The sequence below is a fragment of the Nelusetta ayraudi genome, unplaced genomic scaffold, assembly GCF_046127955.1.
Source record: "Nelusetta ayraudi isolate G7.1 ecotype Tasmania unplaced genomic scaffold, CSIRO-AGI_Nayr_v1 ptg000230l, whole genome shotgun sequence".
Lineage (NCBI taxonomy): Eukaryota > Metazoa > Chordata > Actinopteri > Tetraodontiformes > Monacanthidae > Nelusetta > Nelusetta ayraudi.
In genome coordinates this window covers 62,119-83,874 of record NW_027466279.1, presented here as the reverse complement: position 1 = coordinate 83,874, position 21,756 = coordinate 62,119, and the positions used below count along the sequence as shown (strand labels likewise).

Here is a 21,756-nt window from a genome sequence, read left to right as displayed (position 1 = left end):
GAGCGCCCTCTGGAGTCTGGATCTGCTGTAGGTTTCTTCCCACGGGGGGGGGGGTTTCCTGCCCACTGTCGCCCCCTGCTGCTCTGGGGCTTTGAGAGAAAACCTCCAGGTCTCACAGTGAGGTGATGTTGTGTTGTTGTTTGTGTGTGGATATTGTGTTGTTGTTGTCGTCGCTCAGACACACTGACTCGGGTCGGACACTCGGCTGGTTCCACTGGTTTATTGTGCGGCTCAGTAACAGTTGTCGTCCACCAGCAGGAGGAGCCGTTTGGCGCAAACAAACACCAACAAATGCACACCTGAAAGGGGCGGAGCTCCTGGGATCCGTCAGTCCGATCAGCTGATCGATCAGCTGCCGATCAGCCGATCGATCGATCCGGTCCGACCCACTGCTTCTCTCTCCGACACAAACAAACCTTCTCCCTCCTTTTTTGCTTTTTTTTCTTAGAAATACTAAAAAAATCAAATCAGTCAGCTGGTCTCTGATTGGTCAACCACACAGTGATGTCGCTACACATTCAATAAAACAAACAACAACAGGAAGAAAGAATCACTGGTGGTGGAGAAGGCCGGACGTGATTGGCCGTCTCCTCCACCACTCACTCATCAGTCCCAGGAGGGCGGCGCTCCAATCACGGCGTGGGGGCGGGGCTCCCTGGGCCACGCCCCCCTCGCCACCCCCCTCGCTACAGTGTCTTTGCATTGAGTGGCATGTTGGGCGGCGCGTGACTCCGCCCACAGGTTCGGATCGGGAGCGACGCAGGTCCGGTCCGGTCCGGTCCAATCACACGACGCTCTCCTGCCGAGGCACCGCCCCCTTCCGAAGCCCCGCCCTCCCCGACGAGCCGTGGCGGCGCCGCAGCGAGTCCTTGGAGTGATAGTCGTCACTCTGGTCCTTGGCGAAGTTCACAAACACCTACGGGGGGGAGGAGGGGCAGCGTCAGAGGACTACATCTCCCAGCAGCCCCGGCGGCGCCACCTGCAGCTGTCTCAACAACTGGAGGGCAGCGTATCACCCCACCAAGTGGTCACTCCAGGTACTGCAGCTAAAAAACCCACAAGGCCCCAAAAAGCACAATCCAAAAGTGTCCTCCTGTCAGACAGCTGACAGGATGACCTTTGACCTCAAACACAGTTCACATCAAATCTTTCTCTTCTCTTTTTCCACTTTCTAAAGAAAAATAACCCCCCCAAAAATTCCTAAAGGCCAGAAAAGCTGCTGCTGCGTGATGTCACGCACCTGCTGCATGTCTACTCATTGTGATTGGCCGCTGTGTCCTCTCGTGTCATGTGACTGCCAGACAGAGAGAGGAGCATGATGGGAAGTGCCGCCAGCGCTACGAGCTCTGCGGCGCCACACCGTGGCAGGAAGTGAGCAGGAAGTGGCCTCAACCAGTAGGAAGAGCCGCCGCGAGAGTGACATCGCCAGTGAGAGTGAGCGTGACCTCTGACCTGGTCCAGGGTGGTCTGGCTGACGGAGTAGTCCTCGATCCTCAGCTGCTCCTTGTTGTGGGCCAGCAGGGAGAAGATGTGCGTGAGCGAGGTGTGAGCCGAGGGCAGCTGGTACTGCAGCAGGTTGCCGTGCTGCTCCTTCAGAGTGCTGCCGCTCAGCTGGCTCTCAATGAACTTCCTGACCGACTGCAGGTCCGAGTCCACACCCCCCACTCTCAGCACGATGGTGTAGCCGTCACCAAACCTGTAGGAGGTGTGAGGGGTGAGAGAGTGAGTGGGTGAGGGAGGGAGGGAGTGTGAGAGGGAGGGAGAGAGAGAGAGAGAGTGAGAGTGTGTGAGAGTGAAAGTGTGAGAAGGAGTGAGTAAGAGAGGAGTGAGGGAGGGAGTGAGTGTGAGAGGGAGAAGAGTGAGAGTGTGTGTGAGTGAGTGAGAGAGGAGTGAGAGTGTGAGAAGGAGTGAGTGAGAGAAAGTGTTAAAGAGGAGTGAGAGAAGGGGTGAGTGAGTGAGAGAGGAGTGAGTGGGTGAGGGAGGGAGAGAGAGAGAGTGAGCGTGTGTGTGTGAGAATGTTAGAGAGGAGTCAGAGAGAGAGTGTGTGTGAGAGGGAGAAGAGTGAGAGTGTCTGTGTGAGTGAGTGAATGAGTGAGTGAGAGAGAGAGTGAGAGCAACAGAGTGTGAGAATGAGGGAGTGAGAATGAGAGTGAGTGACTGTGTGACTATGTGAGAGTGAGAGTGAGAGTGACCTGTTCTTGAGGTGCTGCACGCTGCCCAGACATCTGAACCTGCCGTTGACCATGATGGCCATCCTGGTGCACAGAGCCTCACACTCCTCCATGCTGACACACACACACACACACACACACACACACACAGACAGGGTTAGGGGCAGGATGGGGACGTGTTGTCGGCGAGGGACCCGGGGCAGCGGGGACCCACCTGTGCGAGGTGAGTACCACGGAGCGGCCCTCCTTGATGACGCTGGTGATGCAGCTCCAGAGGGCGCGGCGAGCCCGGGGGTCCATGCCAGTGGTGGGCTCGTCCTGCCAGCAGCAGCGCCACCGCCAGGCGCAGTGATGTCCACAGGTGCAGCAGGAAGCAGAGGGAGAAGGTGAGGAGGAGGGGGAGGAGGAAGAGCATCGTCGCCATCTGCTGCTGCTGCTGCTGCTGCTGCTGCCTGACTCGCTCCCCCCTTTAAACCCTGTCATGCTGCACTCTGATTGGCTGCGGGCCTGGCAGGATGTTGTGTAACAGCTGTGCTGTAAGAACTCTCTTTGTTTGCATTTTGGCGCCGCGTGACTTTGAGTTTTGCAACGTGAGACTTTCAGAGGAAAGATTTTCCAAATTCTTTGGAAGTTTTGATTACGTCAGCGATTGCTTGTGTGTGTGTGTGTGTGTGTGTGTGTGTGTGTGTGTGTGTGTGTGTGTGTGTGTGTGTGTGTGAGTGTGCAGTGTTACCAGGAAGACCACAGGGGGCGCTCCGATCAGTGCCATGGCGGTGGACAGCTTCCTCAGGTTGCCGCCGCTGTAACTTCCTGCTGCCTTGTCGGCGTATTTGACCAGACCCAACTTCCTGATGCCCCATTCAGCCACCTGAGAACACACACCTTCATCATCATCATCATCATCATCATCATCATCATCATCATCATCATCATCATCACCATCACCTTCATCACCTTCATCATCATCATCATCATCACCTTCACCATTATCATCATCATCATCACATCACCTTCATCATCATCATCATCATCACATCACCTTCATCATCACCATCATCATCATCATCATCATCACATCACCTTCATCATCATCATCATCATCATCATCATCATCACCTTCATCACCTTCATCATCATCATCATCATCATCACCTTCACCATTATCATCATCATCATCATCATCATCATCACATCACCTTCATCATCATCATCATCATCACATCACCTTCATCATCACCATCATCATCATCACATCACATCACCTTCATCATCATCATCATCATCATCATCATCATCACATCATCATCATCATCACATCACCTTCATCATCATCATCACCATCATCATCATCTTCATCATCACCTTCATCATCACCATCATCATCATCATTATCATTATCATCACCTTCATCATCATCACCATCATCATCATCATCACCTCCATCTTCATCATCATCAGCGTGTGTGTGTGTGTGTGTGTGTGTGTGAGGACTCACGTCACACACTTCCTCCTCAGGAACTCCTCTCAGGACAGCGTAGAGCTCCAGATGTTCTCGACCCGTCAGCAGCTCGTTGATGGAGTCGAACTGAGGACAGTAGCCCAGGTTCTGGTGGACCTGCTCCATCTCCCGCAGGATGCTGAGCGCGCGCGCACACACACACACACACACACACACACACACACACACACACACAGGTTGGTAAAGTGGATGCAGTGATGGGGCAACAGTCAGATTAAGGAATTAAAGGAGCCACAACACATTTCAACACGCTTGTCATGTGACCCGTCAGAGAGCCAATCAGCTGACCCTCTAGTCAGACCGTCTCTCTCTCTCTCTCTAATCCTTCCAACAGGAAGGAGGCCACACTAGGGATCCTGAGGACAGGTCAAGTGACCCGCCCGGAGGTCACGACCTTTGACCTGCTCACCTCTTGCCAGCCAGGAAGGCCTCTCCACTGGTCACCAGTGTGTCTCCAGTCAGCATCTTGAAGGTGGTCGTCTTCCCAGCACCGTTCACCCCCAGCAGCCCGAAGCACTGCACACACACACACACACACACACACACACACACACACACACAGAGGGAGGAGTCAGTATGGTCTAGCTGACCACCTCCTCCTCCTCCTGCTCCTGCTCCTGCTCCTGCTCCTCCCCCTCCTCCACCTCCCCCTCCGCCTCCTCCTCCTCCTCCTGCTCCTCCTCCCCCTCACCTCTCCAGGTGGGATCCCCACACACAGTCGGTCCACCGCTGGCTGCTGCTTCCTCTTGAACACCTGAACACCACACACACAGCCAGTCACTTCCTCTGTGTGTGTGTGTGTGTGTGTGTGTGTGTGTGTGTGTGTGTGTGTGTGTGTGTGTGTGTGTCCACCTTGGTGAGCTGCCTCAGCTCCAGGATGTCTCCCTGTCCCAGGCCGTGGACGATCCTGTGTCTCTCTCTGGCCACGTCCTCGTCCTCGTCCCCCAGGGGCTCCAGTTTGGTCAGGACGCTGACCGGCCTGCACACACACACACACACACACACACACACACACACACACACACACAAATACACACACACACACCTGAAGTTTACAACTCCACTAGTTTCAGCTCGTTGCTGCCTCCCAGTGGACAGCAGAGTCATGGCAGCATGTCAGGGTGTGTGTGTGTGTGTGTGTGTGTGTGTGTGTACCTGGGCTTGATGCAGAAGCGGTACTGCATGAGGACGGTGATGATGAAGAAGACCAGGCCCTCCAGCGCCATGGCCACCAGGTTCTTGCCCACCATGTCCCACTCCAGCGGCGAGCGCAACCGGTTCTCACCTGAGGAGCATCGGCGCCGTCAACCAACCACAGCCTGACACATCAGAGGAGGGGGGGAGGGGGGGCGGGGCTAAGGGGGAGGGGAGGCCTCACCAAATCTCTCCAGGGCGTCGGCCATGGCCTGGTTCTTCACCATGTCGATGAGGCCTCGGCCCAGGCAGAAGTGAGGGAAGATCAGCAGCACGTTCTTCAGGATGTCGTTGATGCCTCCGATCTCCTGCACACCAACATCACACCAACATCACACCAACATCACACCAACATCAGAGCAGCTCGGTCCCGGCCTGGGTTCGCTGCTCGGCCTCCGAGCCTCACGTTGTTTCCGAAGAGCTCCATGACGAAGGTGGAGATGCTGCCGTTGATGCCGATGAGGATGTTCACGCTGGTGAGGACCACGTAGGCGGTGCTGGGGATGGTGAAGAAGAAGGAGGCCGGGTACATCAAGGGGGTGATGGACCACCTGCACAGGGAGACCAGGGGTGAGTCGGTGTGCAGTGATCCGGGGGGACCGGCAGGGGGCAGTGCGGTGGTTCTGCACCCACCCGTAGAGCAGCAGCAGCAGTGCCAGTGCCGGCAGGTTGGTGGAAGACACGTAGGCGTTTTGTTGGAAGCAGACGAAGATCAGGATCACCAGCAAGGCCGGGACGCAGTAGTTACACTGCAGGGACAAAACCAGGTCAGAGGTCAGGGACCAGGACCAGCTGGACCTGGACCCAACGAGCAGGGTCTTGGTTCAGGCATAGGGCTAGAGACCACCAGCAGCTGGACCTAGGTCTAGGACCAGGTCCAGGGCCCAGGATCACAACCAGCTGAACCCTGGTCCTGGGTCCAGACTCAGACCCAGGTCCTGGTCCAGGTCTAGGTCCAAGTGCAGGGTCCAGGTCCTGGTCCTGGTCCTTGCACCTGGACCACGACCACGGATCGGGACTAGGTCCAGGTCCTGGTCCAGGTGCTGGTCCTGATGCAGGAGGAGGTCCTACCATGTCCCAGGTGTAGTTGGCCACCCAGTAGAGCAGCGGTTGCACCCCGCTGATGAAGTGCATGTGCTTGGTCTTGCTGACTCGCTCCTGAATCAGGAAGACCACGAAGCTGGCCGGAACGAAGGACATGGCGAAGATCACGCAGATGGAGACCAGGACGTCCACGGAGGTGGTCACCCTGGAGACGGAGGAGAACCAGCAACCAGTGAGACGGGTGCAGTGAGGAGTGCAGTGCAGTGCAGTGAGGAGTGAGGAGTGCAGTGACTCACAGTGCCACCTGGGACAGCTGCTCCTTGGTCAGGTTCAGTGGGTGGTTGAAGGCCCGGATGCCGAAGCTGCTGGGGTCAGCGCCAGGCGGCAGGTTGGCCCTCAGCACTGCGTTGTTCATCACGTTGATGAAGGCCCCCACACTGTGCCAGCCCTTGTTGTTGAACCACACCTGCGGACAGGAAGCAGGAAGCAGGAAGTGAGTGGGTCACTCCGCCAGCCCCCCCCTTGCCGGTGCCCCCTGCTAGTTCATGGTCCTGGTCCTGGTCCTCACCTTCACGTTGTTCTTGGTGTCCAGGCCGTCGATGAAACCAGACAGGCTGTCCAGGAAGCGGTCGGCGGCAGCACCCTGAGGAGCAGGTCGCACTTCCTGTTAGCCCTTCACAATAACAACGCACACATACACACACACACACACACACACACACACACACACACACACACACACACACACACGCACGCGCACAGACCTTCTGCAGCTCGAAGATCTTCCTGATGCGTTCAATGGCGTCGTCCACCTCGTGGGCCGGTGGCAGCACCTGCGCACTGCGGGCACCCAATGAAAAGCCTCCATACCTGCGAGACAGGAAGTGAGTGACGGGACACTTTCACAATAACAGGCAGAAGATGATAAAAAAAAAAAAAACCCACCTGAACTCGTTGACCCAGACTTTGTTCTTCAGACTGGAGAGAAGAAGACAAGAGTGGGAGAGAGAGTGAGTGTGTGTGTGTGTGTGTGTGTGTGTGTGCGTGTGTGTGTGCGCGCCACCTCTTGCCGATGATCTGTGCATAGGTCTTGACCAGGTAGTCGGAGATGTTCCTCCCCGTCAGGTTCTGCAGGGTGTCGGTGGCACTGAGCTTCATCTGAGCAACCAACACAGAGACGCAGAACCAGGTGAGACCAGGTGAGACCAGGCGAAACCAGGTGAACCAAGTGAGACCACGTGAACCAGATGAGACCCAGCGAGTCACAGCAAGTCTAGTGGTTTTGTTTGAGGCCGTGACCTCTGACCTCGGGTGGCGGCAGGCCCCCAGCACCGGGGGGGCAGTCGGGCAGCATCTTCTTGTGGCCCCCGGTATCGCAGGAACAGGCGGGGGAGGGTTGGTCCATTGTCCAGTTCCTAGAGCTGAAGATCTGCTGGAGGCCCTCGGGATCCTCGGGGTTCCTCCAATCGTCCTCGCCCATGGTACATGGGGCCTCCCTAGACAACATGGGGACAGAGAGTGGGTGACATCACCGCTTGGACACCAGCAACCAATGGCAGTGAGCGGTGGGAGATGGTGGCGGCCTCACGGGATTGGATGACCGGTCATGCAGCGAGTCCCAAAGCCCGGAGCCTCCATCAGGGCCTGGAGCAGCTGTTGCATGGTGGGGTCGGCAGGGGCGTCATCACTGGGGAGAGGAGGGGGTCCGTCAGTGTGTGGGAGGGTCTGTCAGAGTGTGTGGTGGGCGGGGCCTACCTGATGAAGGTCACCTGGTCCTCGTACATCCAGGGCTGCAGCTCCAGGCTGGGGTACTTCCCGAACGGAGGGACGATGAGGCTGAAGACCAGCGCGATGCACACAAAGACCGCCGGCAACACAATCTGTAGGGGGGGACAGCATGAGACTAGTCCAGGACAAGGACCAGGGGCTAGGACCAGGGGCCAGGACCAGGGGCCAGGACAAGGGGCCAGGAGCTCGTTCAGGGGCCAGAACCAGGACCAGGTCCAGGAGCCAGGCCCTGTTCCAGTTACAGGGTACAGAGGAAGGTCCAGGACCCAGGCCCTTTTCCAAGTCCAGGCCCAGGTCCAAGTCCTGATCCTGGATCCAGGCCCTGCTCCTGTTGCAGAGGCCAAGCCCAGGTCCAGGCCCTAAGGGGGCGGCGGGGTAGGCGGGGTGTACCTGGGCAAAGAAGCCCTTCCTGGAGCGCCTGGCGTACAGGAAGCGCTTCCACATCAGGGCCACGAACTGCTGCCGCTTGAGACTCCAACCACTAACAGTGGAGGACCCTCGACCATCAGATCTCAACTTGCTGTCCTCCAGCCGGCAGTCTGGAGGGGGGGGGACAGGTGTCACACAGGTGTGTGCGATTGACTCCACCCAATCAGGAAACAGGTGCTCAAGTGCTCAGTGACTGGTACCAGCATCTCCGTCAGACTCGTTGCCGTCGTGGTTCTCGTCCTCAGTCAGTGGCTTCAGGCAGCTCTGGTGGTCTCCGCCCCCAAAGGCGTGGGCCCGCCTCCTCCGAGGCACAGGAAGTGTCCCGTCTGGACATACAGACAGGTGGACCACAGTTCAGACAGACAGACAGCTAGTAGGACAGACAGACAGACGGTGGGCGGGACTCACCTGAGGGAACCTCGGTGTCCACGCCGTTGTCCTCAGCCACCTTCAGGAAGATCTACAGGACGGAAGAAATTCTAGAGGTCAACCAGGTGGACTAGGTGAGAACCGGTCAACCAGGTGAGAGCAGGACCAGGTCCTGAGCCCACCTCCTCCAGCGAGGTGTCCGACACGCCATAGCTGGAAATGCCCAGGTCAGGCAGCTTCAGGTCCAGGTCCTTGAAAAGCTCCACGAAGGCTCCGTCCTTGGCGGCGCCGTAGGGCAGCACGTAGGTCAACTCGTGGCCCAGGTCTTCCACCAGGCGGGCAGCCGGCACGTGGCGCAGGATCAGGGTCGACACCAGGGACACGTCGGGGGGCGCCAGGCGGGCCGGCCCGCTGCTTTCTGGAGACCAGCAGGAGAGAGCGGTTAGCGCCACCAGGGGGGCCCAGGAGCTGGGCGACGCAAGACGGCGGTGACCTCACCGGGGGCGGCAGCCTCACTTTCATGCTCACTGCCCAGTCCGGCATCACTGCTGCTGACAGAGGCGCACTCCCCCTCCTGGAGGCAGAGCACAAGGTCAGAGGTCAGAGGGGGTGGAGCCAACCCCCAGCCCAGGACACACAGCCCGTCTTGGAGAAGGATATGGTGCTGAAGGAGATCCTGGAGAGATCTGAAACCTGGAACTAAGAACCAGGAACTAAGAACTATGAACTGGAACGAGGACCCAGGACCAAGGAGTCAAGGACCAAAGACCTGGAACTTTAAACTAAGAACCAGGAACCAAGAACCAGGAACTAGAACTAGGAACCAGGAACCAGGAACTAGGACCCAGGACTCAGGACTCAGGACTCAGGGACCAGAGACCAGAGACCTGGAACCTGGAACTAAGAACAAGGAACCAAAAACTAGGACCTTCTTGGAGAAGGAGACGGTGCTGGAGGAGTTCCTGCAGGAGCTGACGGAGACCTCGGGCTCCTTCTTGACCAGGGTGAGGTAGTAGCCCGTCCCCAGCTGAGTCTTCAGGAAGAGGGAGGAGCCAACGCAGCACAGCTTCCCATGGGAGATGATGGCGATGCGGTCACCCAGGATGTCGGCCTCGTCCATGTGGTGTGTGGACAGGATGATGGTCCGGCCTGGTCCAGACAGGAAGTGGGTCAGGGTACAGGCAGGAAGTGGATCAGGGTCCAGACAGGAAGTGGGTCAGGATACAGGCAGGAAGTGTATCAGGGTCCAGACAGGAAGAGAGTCAGGGTCCAGACAGAGTCTGGCCAGGAAGTGGGTCAGAACCCAGAGAGGAAGTGGGTCAGAGCCCAGGCAGGAAGTGGATCATAGTCCACACAGGAATTGGATCAGAGTCCCAACAGGAAGCGAGTCAGAGTCCAGACAGAAAATGGAACAGACTACAGACAGGAAGTAGGTCAGAACCCAGACAGGAAGTGAATTAGAATTCAGACAGAGTCCAGGCCGGAAGTGGATCAGATTCCAGACAGAAAGTGAGTCCGAGTCAAGGCAGGAAGGGGATCAGAGCCCAGACAGGAAGTGAATCAGAATTCAGACAGAAAGTGGGTCAGAATCCAGACAGGAAGTGCGTCACAGGTCAGACAGGAAGTGGGCCGGAACTCACCCTGTCGGTAGTTGAGCAGCAGGTCCCAGATGCCCCTGCGGGCGAAGGGGTCTACGCCAGCGGTGGGCTCATCCAGGATGACCACCTTGGAGCCGCCCACGAAGGCCAGCGCCACTGACAGCTTCCTCTGCATGCCCCCTGACAGGGCACAGGTCCTGGACCTGCGCTTGTGTGGCAGCCCTGTGTCCTGCAGGATCCGCTCCATTTCAGCCTGGACCTGCTCCTCCGACAGCCCCTTCAGCCGCCCGTAGAACCAAATGTGCTCCTCCACCGTCAGCCTGCGGGGGGAGCCATAGGAGTCAGCGGAGCGCCGGCCTGGGGCGGAGGCGGAGGCCAGCAGGGCAGACCTGCAGACCGGAGCTGCGGGGGCGGACCAGCGGACTTACATGCTGAAGAGGACGTTGTGCTGGGGACAGACCCCCAGGCTCCTCCTGATGGCGCTCAGCTCAGAGCGGATGTCTCGGCCCAGGATGTAGGCGGTGCCAGAGGTGGGTGGGAACAGGCCGGTCAAGATGGACCTGTGGATCAGGGAGGAGGAGGGCGCTGGGGTCAAAGGGTGCTCTTGGACTTGCTGGACTCTAAAGCTGGACCCTGGACCAGAAACCTGAACCTAGACCCTGGACCGTGGACCGTGGACCCTGGACCCGGACCCGGGGGTGTGGCCTACTCACATGGTGGTGGTCTTTCCTGCTCCGTTGTGTCCCAGGAAGGAGGTGATCTGTCCCTCATAGAAGCCCAGGGTCAGGCCGTCCACTGCCAGCTTCTTCCCGTGCCGGTAGACCTTGACGAGGTTCTCGATGTAGACCCCGGGCTCCCGGTGGGCTGGCTCCTCCTCCATGCACACCGCTGACCAAAACAACAACAAGAAGCTCTTCAGTCTGTGCCACTGCCACCCTGTCGTGAGCCGACGTCACTTCGGCCTTACCTCCACAGTTCCCTCGGCTCCTCAGAGGAACCTGGGACGAGGTGGAGGCCACTTCCTCTCCAAACCAGTAAGACTTGGTGAAGGGAAAGAACCAGGGCCGTGGGATCCCGTACTGACCTGGACAGACAAAGGGACGGAGGGATGAATCAGCCTTGGGCGACCTCCGGTAGTTGAGGTCTTACCCGGGGCCGTGGTCTTACCAGGAAACACGGCCTCGATGTACCAGGTGAGGATGCCATACAGGACAGAGTCCAGGTACATGAGGCCGATGGTGGTCCGCAGGCTGAAGTCGTCCTCCTCCAGCGGACTGGAGACCAGGTTCTTCCACTGGATCCCGACTCCCTGCTCCTCAAACAGCGCAAAGTACTCACAGCCGAAGCCGAAGGCCACCGGGGACAGGAGGCTCTGCGGGGAGGGGGGAGACCTGCTGATCAGCTGGAACCAATCAGGACAGAGAGGCGAGCGAGGCGAGCAAGCTTTCTTACAGCGAAGACTTTGGCCCCGAAGCCGATGTAGTCCTGCCAGGCCACACAGAGCACGTAGGGCAGGTAAAGGGTGAAGTAGATGATCCCACCGCAGGCCGCCGCCAGGTTGGCCCTGGCAAAGGCAGTGCTGAGCAGGAAGCACTGCATGATGGTCACTACAGCGTAGGAGCCCAGGAAGAAGAAGACCACCCCGGGGTCACTGTAGGGCAGCAGGTTCCCTTTCTGTAGGGGGGGATGGGTGGGTTACACAGGGAAGACTGACCAGGGACCAGGAACCTGGATCTAAGAACCAGGAACTAAGAACCAGGAACCAGGAACTAGGACTCAGGGACCAGAGTCAGGGACATGGGAGCAGAGACCTGGAACCTGGAACCTGGAACTAAGAATCAGGAACTGGGAAATGGGAAATGGGAACTAGGAACCAGAATCCAGAACCCAGGAGGAGGAGCAGACAGTCTCCCAGGACAGACTGGGTACAGCAGGTGGTCCAGATGTTCCACTGACCTTCAACAGCAGCACCAGCAATCCAGCGCTGACCAGCAGAGGGATCAGGCTGCTGACAAACCAGCTGAACCACAAGATGCCGTTGTTCAGACCCATGATCTTCATGGTCTCCTTGAGACGGGCCTCCTTCTCGTAGACCACGCTCTTCAGGATGATGGACACCGAGAACATCCAGGCCAGGGTCATGAAGAGGGGCATGGAGCGGCTCATCACCCGCAGGAAGCTGCACCAGGTGGAGGAGGACCGGGTCAGAACTGGGTCAGAACTGGGACAGAACTGGAGACCACACTGAATAGATGGTGCTGCTGAGACCTTAGCCCTGGTGGCCACTGGAGGAACTGCAGCCAAAAACTCTTTACAGACAAAAAAGTATGTTCCACTCGTGGCCACTTGAGGTATTGCAACCAAAAACCCAATACAACCTAAAAAGCATTTTTTCATCCTGGTGGCCACTGGAGGTACTGCAACCCAAAAAAAAGGCCCCAAAAAGCTTTTGTCCCTCCCCCCCAATGGCCACTAGAAGTACTGCAGCCAGTGAGCCAGTGCTCCTCACATGTCGTCCACGTAGCAGGGGTAGGGCATCTGCTGGATGTAGACGCCAGTGCGCTCGGTGGCGCCCGTCATGGCCCTGATGATGGCGTGCTCCGTCACATCCTGCAGGTAGGAGAAGCCCCCCCAGATGTAGCGCATGTCCTCGAAGGGGTCTGCACGAGGTCCTGGGTCCCAGTACCTGAGGAAAACCAGCAGCCAGCCAGGAGCAGAGAGACAAGCTGTTGTCACATGGACGATGTGTGTGCGTGCGTGTGTGTGTGTGTGTGTGTGTGTGTGTGTGTGTGTGTGGTCCCTTACGCGTCCTTGATCTTGTTGGTGCGCTCCACGTTGTCGATGTCCATGCGGATCTTGTAGCGCAGCAGCGGCGGCAGTGAGCTAGCGTTGGCCTGCAGGTCTGGGAAGACCAGGCCAGCCCAGAACCGCCGGTCCTCCAGCAGAACCATGGACTGGTTGACAAGCAGCTCCTCAGTGGAGACCGGCTCCAGCTTGTCCAGGTTCACACACTGTGACATAATTCCTGTGACTTTCTACATGTTCATAGTTTGATGGTAGGAATACATGTTAGCTGTATTACTGACTGACTGACTCCCTCACTCACTGGCTCACTGACTGACTGACTCACTGACTCACTCACTCACTCACTCGCTGACTCACTCATTCACTCACTTACTGATGGACTCACTCACTCACTGGCTCATTCACTCACTGACTCACTCACTCACTCGCTCATCCACCGACTCACTGACTCACTGAATGACTCACTCACTCACTCACTCACTCACTCACTCACTCACTCACTCACTGGCTCACTCATTCACTCACTCACTGGCTGACTCACTGACTGACTGACTGACTGACTGACTCACCCACCGACTCATTGACTCACTGACTCACTGACTAACTCATTGACTCACTGACTCACTGACTCACTGACTCACCTCCATGAAACGTGAGATGCTCATGATGGCCTGGTCGGTCTCGTTGAAGACGTGTGCCCAGGTGAGGGTGCCCCTGGCAGCTGGGTCCTGGTCGGCCTGCTTGGCCAGGAAGGTGGAGACATCCTGCACCGTCCAGTTGGTGGCGCTGAGCTGGGCGGCAATCAGGCTGGCCGTGGCGTTGTTCTTCAGCAGGGCCTGCGGGGGAGGGTCAGTCAGATTGCAGTGTCGGGGGATGGAGGGGAGGTCAAGGGGAGGGCTTGGAGGGCGTTCTGCTCACCCGGATCAGGTCCACCTGCTCGCTGCTCTCCATGAAGCTCCACACCTTGGGCTTCATCTCCTCCCACATCCCACCCAGGTCCCTGAACACACCCAGCTCCTGGAAGGTCCGGTTCATCTGCAACAAACACACACAGGGTCATACACACACACACACACACACACACAGACAGGTGAAACAGGAAGTGGTGGTACCTCATGCACCACCCTCTGGGTGGCGCTGTTGTGCGGCGTGTAGAGGATCTTCCCCAACAGCAGCGGCTTCAGGGCCTGCCAGATCATCCTGGACATGGGGTTGGAGTCCAGGTTCTGGACCAGGCTGTTGCAGTAGGGGGCTGCACACACAAACACACACACACACACACACGCACACACACACACACACACACACAGTGAGGGGTGCCCCCGGACCTCTGACCCCAGACCCTGGACCCTGGACCATGACTCACTGGAGGAGTTGTCGTAGAGTGAGGGCCCCTGGTCCTCGCTGCTGTTGTGGTTTCCAAACAGGGCCTTGTAGTTGCTGTCCTCGTACCAGTTGAGGGACTTGATCTGCAGGCCGCCGCCCTCCGGGTGGCCGCACACGATCCGGGACACGGCCTGGTACATGGTGCTGGGCGAGGACGTGGCGTTCTGGGTCAGGAAGAGGATCTCGCTCCGCAGGTCCATCCAGCTCTTCATGCCGGCCAGCTGGAGCCCAGAGAGGACACGGGTGGGGTCATCGGGCTGAACCGGGCTGAACCAGGCCCAACTGGTCACAAGTGGGCTGAATTTGAATGACCTGGACTAAATCAGACTGTACTGGGTCCAACAGGACTAAACCAGGCTAAACCAGACTGACACAGACTTAACGGGGCCCTACTGGGTCACCGGTCAGGGCCAGCAGCAGGCCCTCGTTCTGTGACCTCAGCCCCAGTGACCTTTGACCTAGGCCTCAGTTGAAGAACTGGTGACGGACGGCAGTCACAGCCACTTCCTGTCTGAGCCAGCAGCAGCTGACAGTGGAGGACAGTGACCTCAGCACCAACTGGACCAGAACCATCAAAGCCGCTGATCCTCCTGGGCCTGGGAAGAACCAGGCCCAGGAGGATCACCTGAACACAACACCTGAAACTTTCACAATAACAACTGCAGAGACCAGACCCAGGACCAGAACCTGGAGGAGACCCAGGACTGGAGGAGACACACACACACACACACACACACACACACACACACACACACACACACACACACAGCTGGATTGAAGACATGTGACTGCTGTGACTTGTTTGTTTTGTAGAGATGCTGAATCAGTAATATGACCGTGTGTGTGTGCGTGTGTGTATGTGCGTGTGCATAACAGGGTGAAGAGCCACAGTCGGGGTTGTGCTCATTGAACTGAAGGGATTCTGGATCAGAGCCCCACTGCCCCCCCCCCCCTAGTGGTCACCCTGAGGAGGTGCACTGTATGTGGAGACAGACAGACAGACAGTTAGATAGGCAGACAGACAGACAGGCAGACAGACAGACAGACAGACAGTGTGGTCAGCTGCGTGTGGTGTTGACAGTACCAGCAGGGGGCAGTACTGTGTGGACTGTGTGCTGCCCCCTGCTGTCTGCAGCTGCTCCTCTGCACCACACAAACACCTTTCATCTGGAGCCAGAGAAACCCCCCCCCACCACCACCACCACCCACTGGCCCCGCCCCCTGCTGGCCCCACTCCCCCACCCCTCCCCCACCTGTGCCAGGTGCTCCAGGTGTGGTGCCCCTCCTACCTCCACTGCCAGCGAGCCCAGACTGTCCAGCAGGTCATTGGTCGCCCGGGCCACCTCCCTCACCACCTGGGGGTCCGACTGCACATCTCTCTGTGGGGGGGGGAGGGGAGGAGTCCTCCATTACCACGCACACACACGCATACACTGACTGAGAGTGAATGAGAGGTGACAGTGTGTTTGTGTGTGTGTTTGTGTGTGTGTGTGTGGGAGGAGGCGTGTCCTAACCCGCCCGACTCTCCCAGCTCACTTTTCTTTAGCCTGCAGTGACATTTAAGAGACTGAATCACAAACACACACACACACACACACACACACACACACACACACACACACACACACACGCACACACTGAATAGAGGAGGACACACCTGATCCAGGTGTGCACGCCCACACACACACTCTTTTGTCTGTTTTATCTGAAGGAAAAACCACAAATGTTCCGGAACATTCCGCCGCTTTACTGTACTTGTGTGTGTGTGTGTGTATGTGTGTGTGTGTGTGTGTGTGTGTGTGTGTGTGTGTGTGTGTGTGTGTTTGTGTTTTGTTTCAAAGTAACGTCTGCTTCCTGTGTGGACAGGAAGTGACCTGAGGTGACCCCTCCTCCTACCTGGACGGGTCTGAAGAAGTCCAGGCTGAGCAGGAAGTTCTGCTCTGCCTGGTCCAGCCAGGTGGGCGGGGCCTGGCACAGCAGCTCCTGCACCCGCAGCGCCACCTGCGGGTCCGACAGGCTGACAAACTGCTGGAAGTTGCGGCGGCCCCCCTTGCTGGGACACATGTCCCTGAGGTGGGCCCCCAGACCGGCCAGCAGCACCTGGTCCAGGTGGACCTGAGCCTCCAGGACCTGCTGGACCTGCTGCTCCGACAGCGACGTGTTGCTCCTCAGGAAGCTCGACAGCCGCTCGTCCTCCCGCAGGAAGTGCTTCAGTCTGAAGCCTGCAGGGGGCGCCGCACACACACACACACACACACACACACACACACACACACACACGCAAACACACACACCAGGTCAGCTGACCCGCTGGGCTATCTGACATCATCAGCTGTCACTGGCCTGATTGGCCCAAATGAGGAATCCCCCCCACAAACCCCCCTACTGGGAGGCCCGTCAGCTCCCATCAGCACTCAGGACCCAAACCCAGAGACCCCAGAACCAGTCTGGACCAGACTGAACAGTTGTGTTTGTCCAGCTGCACAACAACCGGCTGAACCCCAGAGACCACCGGGGGGGCGAGGAGGAGGAGGAGGAACAGGGGGAAAATGAAGATGAGGGAGGAGGAGAAGGCTTGGGCCAGTCAGGGCCAGCAGGTCTGGGGCAGCAGGTCTGGGGCCAGTCTGGGTCTGGGACCAGTGGGGCCAGTCTGGGTCTGGGCCAGCGTGGCCACGTCCAGGTCCCTCCCTACCTGTGGGGCTGCTCTGCATCTCCCCAAGGGCCCGGGCCAGGTCCTTGAAGTGGTCCAGGCTGTGGTGGTCTTGGCTGTACAGCAGGATCTTCTTGGCGTCTGAGAAGAGCCGAGAGATTCTGGGGGGGAAGGAGAAGAACAGGAAGTGAGGTCATCTCGCTCCTGGAGGCAGGACAGAGGGGGGGCTGGGTGGTCTATGGTGCTGGTCCGGACTCACATGGAGTGGTTGAAGTTGGCGACCCGGCCCGGGGCCTCACCCGGGGTTGGACTTCGGAAACACGGGTTGTTGGCGTTGCACAGGATCCCCTGCAGCCACGGCAGAGTACCAGCAGAGGGCAGCGCCTTGTTAGGGAAGTGACCTGTGGGGTCAGAGGTCAGGGGTCAGAGGTCAGCATCACCGCCACCACCACTGGTCAGTAGGACCAGGAACCACAGACAGGACAAGAACCTGAAGCATGAACAGGAACTACAACCAGGACCAGGGCCAGAAGCAGCAGGCCAGGACGAGGACCAGGAATCAGAACCAGGACCAGGAGCAGACATGCTTCTCCAAGGTGCAGACCAGAGAGCGGGAATGAAGACCCCAGACTGGACCAGAACGCAAAGGGACCCTCCCAGACACCAGGAGCCTCAGGTCCAGAGCAGTAGAGGTCCCGGGACTGGACTGGTGTTCTCTGGTTCCTCTGACTGGACTGCTAAACCTCCTGTGACCTCTCGCTGCCGTAGTCACAAAGCTAACGAGCTAGCTAGCTGCGACCCCCGACTGACCTGCAACTGCAGCTGGTGAACAGCAGGGGGCAGCAGACCGTCTAAAGGTCTGCTGTGAGTGTGTGTGTGTGTGTGTGTGTGTGATTCCACGTGTTGTCGATACACGTGTGTGTGTCTGTGTGTGTGTGTGTGTGTGTGTGTGTGTGTGTGTGTGTGTGTGTGTGTGAAGATGTTCCACTTTGATCGGAGCTGCTGTGTTGGAACAAGGTATCACACGGGACGTATCTTGTCCATGATAAGCTGTGATTGGTCCACTGTTATCACCACACACACACAGACACACACAGACACACACACACACAGACACACACAGACACACACACACACAGACACACACACACACACACACACACACACACACACTGATCAGCTGCTGAAGACGCTGCTATCACAAACCTTCACCTGCCAAGTGGTCGCTTTCTAATCGAGGCCTGATAAGATAACACACACACACACACACACACAGACACACACTCACACACACACACATACAGCAGTGACTCACAACGTCTTTGTGTCACAGTGAAGCCACCAATGGATCCACCAATGGAAGAAGTGCCGGTTGGTTGCTGGTGGAAGGAGCCGCGCTGTGATTGGTCCAATTAAACTACGGCACTGCCAAACTCGGACCGTGACGTCCTGTTTGTTGGACCAATTAGGACAAGCCCCGTCCCCCTACATCAGCTGGTTCAGATCCCCAGAGGGGTCCAGGTTCCTCTGGTCCAGGGATCAGTTCCTGGCCCTGGCCCTCTGGTTCCTGGTCCTAGTTCTGCTTCTTATCCTGATCACGGTCCTGGTTCTGGTTCTATTTCCTGGACCTGGTCCTGGTCTCGGTTCTAGTTCCTGATCCTGGCACTGCTTCTAGTTCCTGGTCCTTTGGTTCCTAGTTTTGGTTCTAGTTCCTTGCCCCAGCCCTGCTTTTGGTTCCTGGTCCTGGTTCTGGTCCTTGTCTCGGTCCAGGCAGACCAGGCGGTGGACCCGGTTCCGGTGCAGGTCCAAGTCCTGGCTCTGCTCCATACTTGCTGCAGGTCCCGTGTTGAGGCTGGAACGTAAAGCTTTTGTTGAGCCGCTCTTTGATGAACGAGTCTCAACTCGTCTGTGTGAGTCACCAACATTCCGGAGGAACCGAGAGCAGCAGCAGTTTCCACAGGAAACACCAGGTCCTGAGGCCCCACGCAACCAGGACCAGGACCAGGGCAAGGGTCAGGACAAGGAACCAGTAGACCAGGACAGGACTAGGACCAGGACCAGGACCAGGACCAAGGCAAGGGTCAGGACAAGGAACCAGTAGACCAGGACAGGACTAGGACCAGGACCAGGACCAGGACCAAGGCAAGGGTCAGGACAAGGAACCAGTAGACCAGGACAGGCCTAGGACCAGGACCAGGTCTTGAAGCCCACGCAACCAGGACCAGGATCAGGACCAGGGCAAGGGCCAGGACAAGGAACCAGTAGACCAGGACAGGACTAGGACCAGGACCAGGTCTTGAGGCCCACGCAACCAGGACCAGAACCAGGACCACGGCCAGGGCCAGGATCAGGAACCAGTGGACCAGGACAAGGATCAGGACCAGGACCAGGACCAGGGGCTATTCACTTCAGTGGTGAAGGTCATTGTGAACCCCCAGTGATAAGAACCCCCCCCCTTGGGCTCAACTCACACTGGTGTTGCTCGTACGGAGGGTAGTTGAGCCGCACGGAGATGAGGATGAAGAAGATGAGCAGCGGCCAGATGAGCTCCACCAGGAGCTGCAGCTGCAGGGGGCGATAGAGAGCACACACACACACACACACACACACACACACACACACACACACACACACACACATACACACACGCACACACACACACACACACAGGCTCAGAGGGCGGCAGGCGAACAGGAAGTGGTAGCGCCATGTGATCAGGAGACGCTTGCTAGGACATGATGAGTCACTGAATCAGTGAGTGAACGAGTCATTGATCTGTTGCCAGCATGACGCAAACACACGCACACACAAACACACACACGCACACACACACACACACGCAATTGCAAGCAAACACGCACACACAAACACTCGCATGCAAACACACACACACACACACACACACACACACACACACACACACAATCGCACGCAAACGCGCTCACACACACACACTTGGACTTCCTGATTGCTGGACAATGGAAGGAGCCTCTATGTTTTTTGGACCAATCAGCAGTCAGATGTCATCAACATCTCCACTGTGGCTTTGGGAGGGTTTGATTGATTGATTGATTGATTGATGGTGATGTGTGACTGACCGTCTGGCGCCTCCTGTAGGTGAAGTTCTTCCACAGCAGCAGCCGCAGCTGCGTCCACACAGCGGCCATGTCGCTCTCACTGCCTGCACACACACACACACACACACACACACACACAGGGGTCAAAGGTCGCACCATCGGACCACCACTCTGATAGGGAGGCTGCTGATCGTGCACACGCTTATCTGCACACGCTAAGCTAGCACGGAAAACACGCTGCTGGAACAAATCTCACACACACACACACACACACACACACACACACACACACACACTGGGGGGGTTCAGTTCCTCATCTCCCTGTCGTTTACACACTTTGATGACTGAGACAGCTTGATCACACACACGCACACACACACACACACACACACACTTGCACGCGCACACAAACACACACACACGCACACACACACTTGCACGCCGCCATCCTTGAACCCTGAGGGGCTGCGATGATGAAATCATCTCCAGCAGAATGAGAACATCTTCAATCAGCTGCTGCTCCTGCAGTCTGCTGGTGGTTCACTGATCTCCATGAACCTCCACCAGGTTCTCCAGGAGCCAACAGGAACCTCCACCATCACCAGGAACCTCCAGGAACCTTCACCCTCCTCCACCAGGTTCTCCAGTCTGAACCTGCTGGATGGGTCAGATCTCGGTTCCTTTGGAACAAAAGTTCTCCGTCTTCCACTGGAGAACTTCCTGGAGCTTCGGTTCTTGTCCTCCTCACTGGAGGAGGAGGAGGAGGAGGAACACCTGGAGGAACACCTGGAGGAACACCTGGAGCGGCTCCAGCTCCTGGGAGCCGCCGAGCGGCACGGCCGGGACAGAGTTTCCTGGCAGCGGGGCAAAGTACCCGGCCGAGCCGGGCTGCAGTGGAGCTCCGGCGGGGAGCAGTGCGCCGTGAGGCCGGCCGAGGGGCGCTACTCACCGGTGTCGCTGTCGGCTCCGGTCCCGCTGCTCCTCCGTCTCCAGCGGCAGCATCTGATCCCGCACCGAGGCACAGCTGCGCGACTAAACCTCCGAGCTCCTCACCCCAGCTTCCGCTTCGGCCCTTTCACAATAAAACACCACCAATCCGCTACTTCCCCTGCGGAAGTTTCCTCTCCTCCGCCGCAGACAGTTTGGACGCGTCAGAACACTTTGGACCAACAAGACATATTTGATATCCTTGATATTAATCTCAGGGTATCTGCAATAACCTGCGGTCTCTTTGTATTATTGTCATTCATTTATTTTCCTGTGACATTTGCACCGTCATTCTGTCAATGTGTCACTGCGCCATCTTCTGTTTGTACGATTTTATCTATAGCTTCCTTTTCTATCTTATTGTGTTTGTATATTTTTGTGCAATGAGAATAAAACACTATCTATCTATCTATCTATCTATCTATCTATCTATCTATCAACTTCTGTAAAGAAATACAAAAGGAAATAAAATAAGAGGGGGAAAAAGGACACACATGTGTGTATAAATTCAGTACCACCCAGAACATGAGAACCTCCTGAACAGCTTGTTGTATCTCCATGTGTGAACTCTTCTGCCAACCCAAGACGGACTTTCTAAAGGCTCCGGAGCCTTTTTCAGGGGTTTTGGACTCTTTGAAGCTACAAAACTGTGCAACACACACACACACACACACACACACACACACACACACACACACACACACACACAAACATGATGTATTTAGTAGACCTTTGGCCT

General features: G+C 57.2%; 2 protein-coding genes across 5 annotated transcripts in view; one reads left to right on the top strand and one right to left on the bottom strand.

The window, feature by feature from the left end:
• exosc3 (exosome component 3) overlaps window positions 1–21,756 on the top strand; it is an 80,847-nt gene that overhangs the window by 30,772 nt on the left and 28,319 nt on the right. Inside the window, exon 1 of one of the 2 annotated variants that reach the window (XM_076016611.1) lies at window positions 8,678–8,683. The exons of the other annotated variant lie outside the window; for it this stretch is intronic. The gene's annotated coding sequence lies outside the window, so the exon portion shown is untranslated. Of the gene's footprint in view, window positions 1–8,677; window positions 8,684–21,756 lie in introns of those variants that run through there. 2 annotated transcript variants of the gene reach the window in all.
• LOC142882061 (phospholipid-transporting ATPase ABCA1-like) lies at window positions 206–21,111 on the bottom strand. Of its 3 annotated transcripts, none has more exons than XM_076016532.1 (48): window positions 20,980–21,111; window positions 20,052–20,134; window positions 19,425–19,518; window positions 17,213–17,354; window positions 16,996–17,114; window positions 16,200–16,525; window positions 15,593–15,682; window positions 14,284–14,524; window positions 14,030–14,169; window positions 13,836–13,952; window positions 13,559–13,753; window positions 12,918–13,123; window positions 12,622–12,798; window positions 12,069–12,291; window positions 11,565–11,786; window positions 11,280–11,484; window positions 11,080–11,196; window positions 10,826–11,000; window positions 10,541–10,672; window positions 10,155–10,432; window positions 9,443–9,663; window positions 9,031–9,088; window positions 8,697–8,932; window positions 8,554–8,605; window positions 8,346–8,471; window positions 8,107–8,255; window positions 7,684–7,808; window positions 7,517–7,615; window positions 7,235–7,424; window positions 6,992–7,086; window positions 6,874–6,906; window positions 6,693–6,798; window positions 6,497–6,571; window positions 6,225–6,394; window positions 5,956–6,133; window positions 5,518–5,633; window positions 5,291–5,435; window positions 5,069–5,192; window positions 4,846–4,975; window positions 4,543–4,669; window positions 4,382–4,444; window positions 4,100–4,206; window positions 3,667–3,808; window positions 2,905–3,039; window positions 2,386–2,489; window positions 2,193–2,285; window positions 1,453–1,696; window positions 206–916 (listed from the first exon to the last, which is right to left on the bottom strand). In XM_076016532.1, exons 2-48 carry the CDS (start codon window positions 20,118–20,120, stop codon window positions 785–787), a joined length of 6,843 nt encoding a protein of 2,280 aa, XP_075872647.1. In that variant the 5' UTR covers window positions 20,121–20,134; window positions 20,980–21,111; the 3' UTR covers window positions 206–784. The 3 variants fall into 3 exon arrangements, with proteins under 3 accessions (XP_075872647.1, XP_075872646.1, XP_075872648.1); XM_076016531.1 differs by having other exon boundaries at window positions 9,013–9,088; window positions 20,980–21,110; XM_076016533.1 differs by lacking the exons at window positions 19,425–19,518; window positions 20,980–21,111 and having other exon boundaries at window positions 9,013–9,088; window positions 20,052–20,129.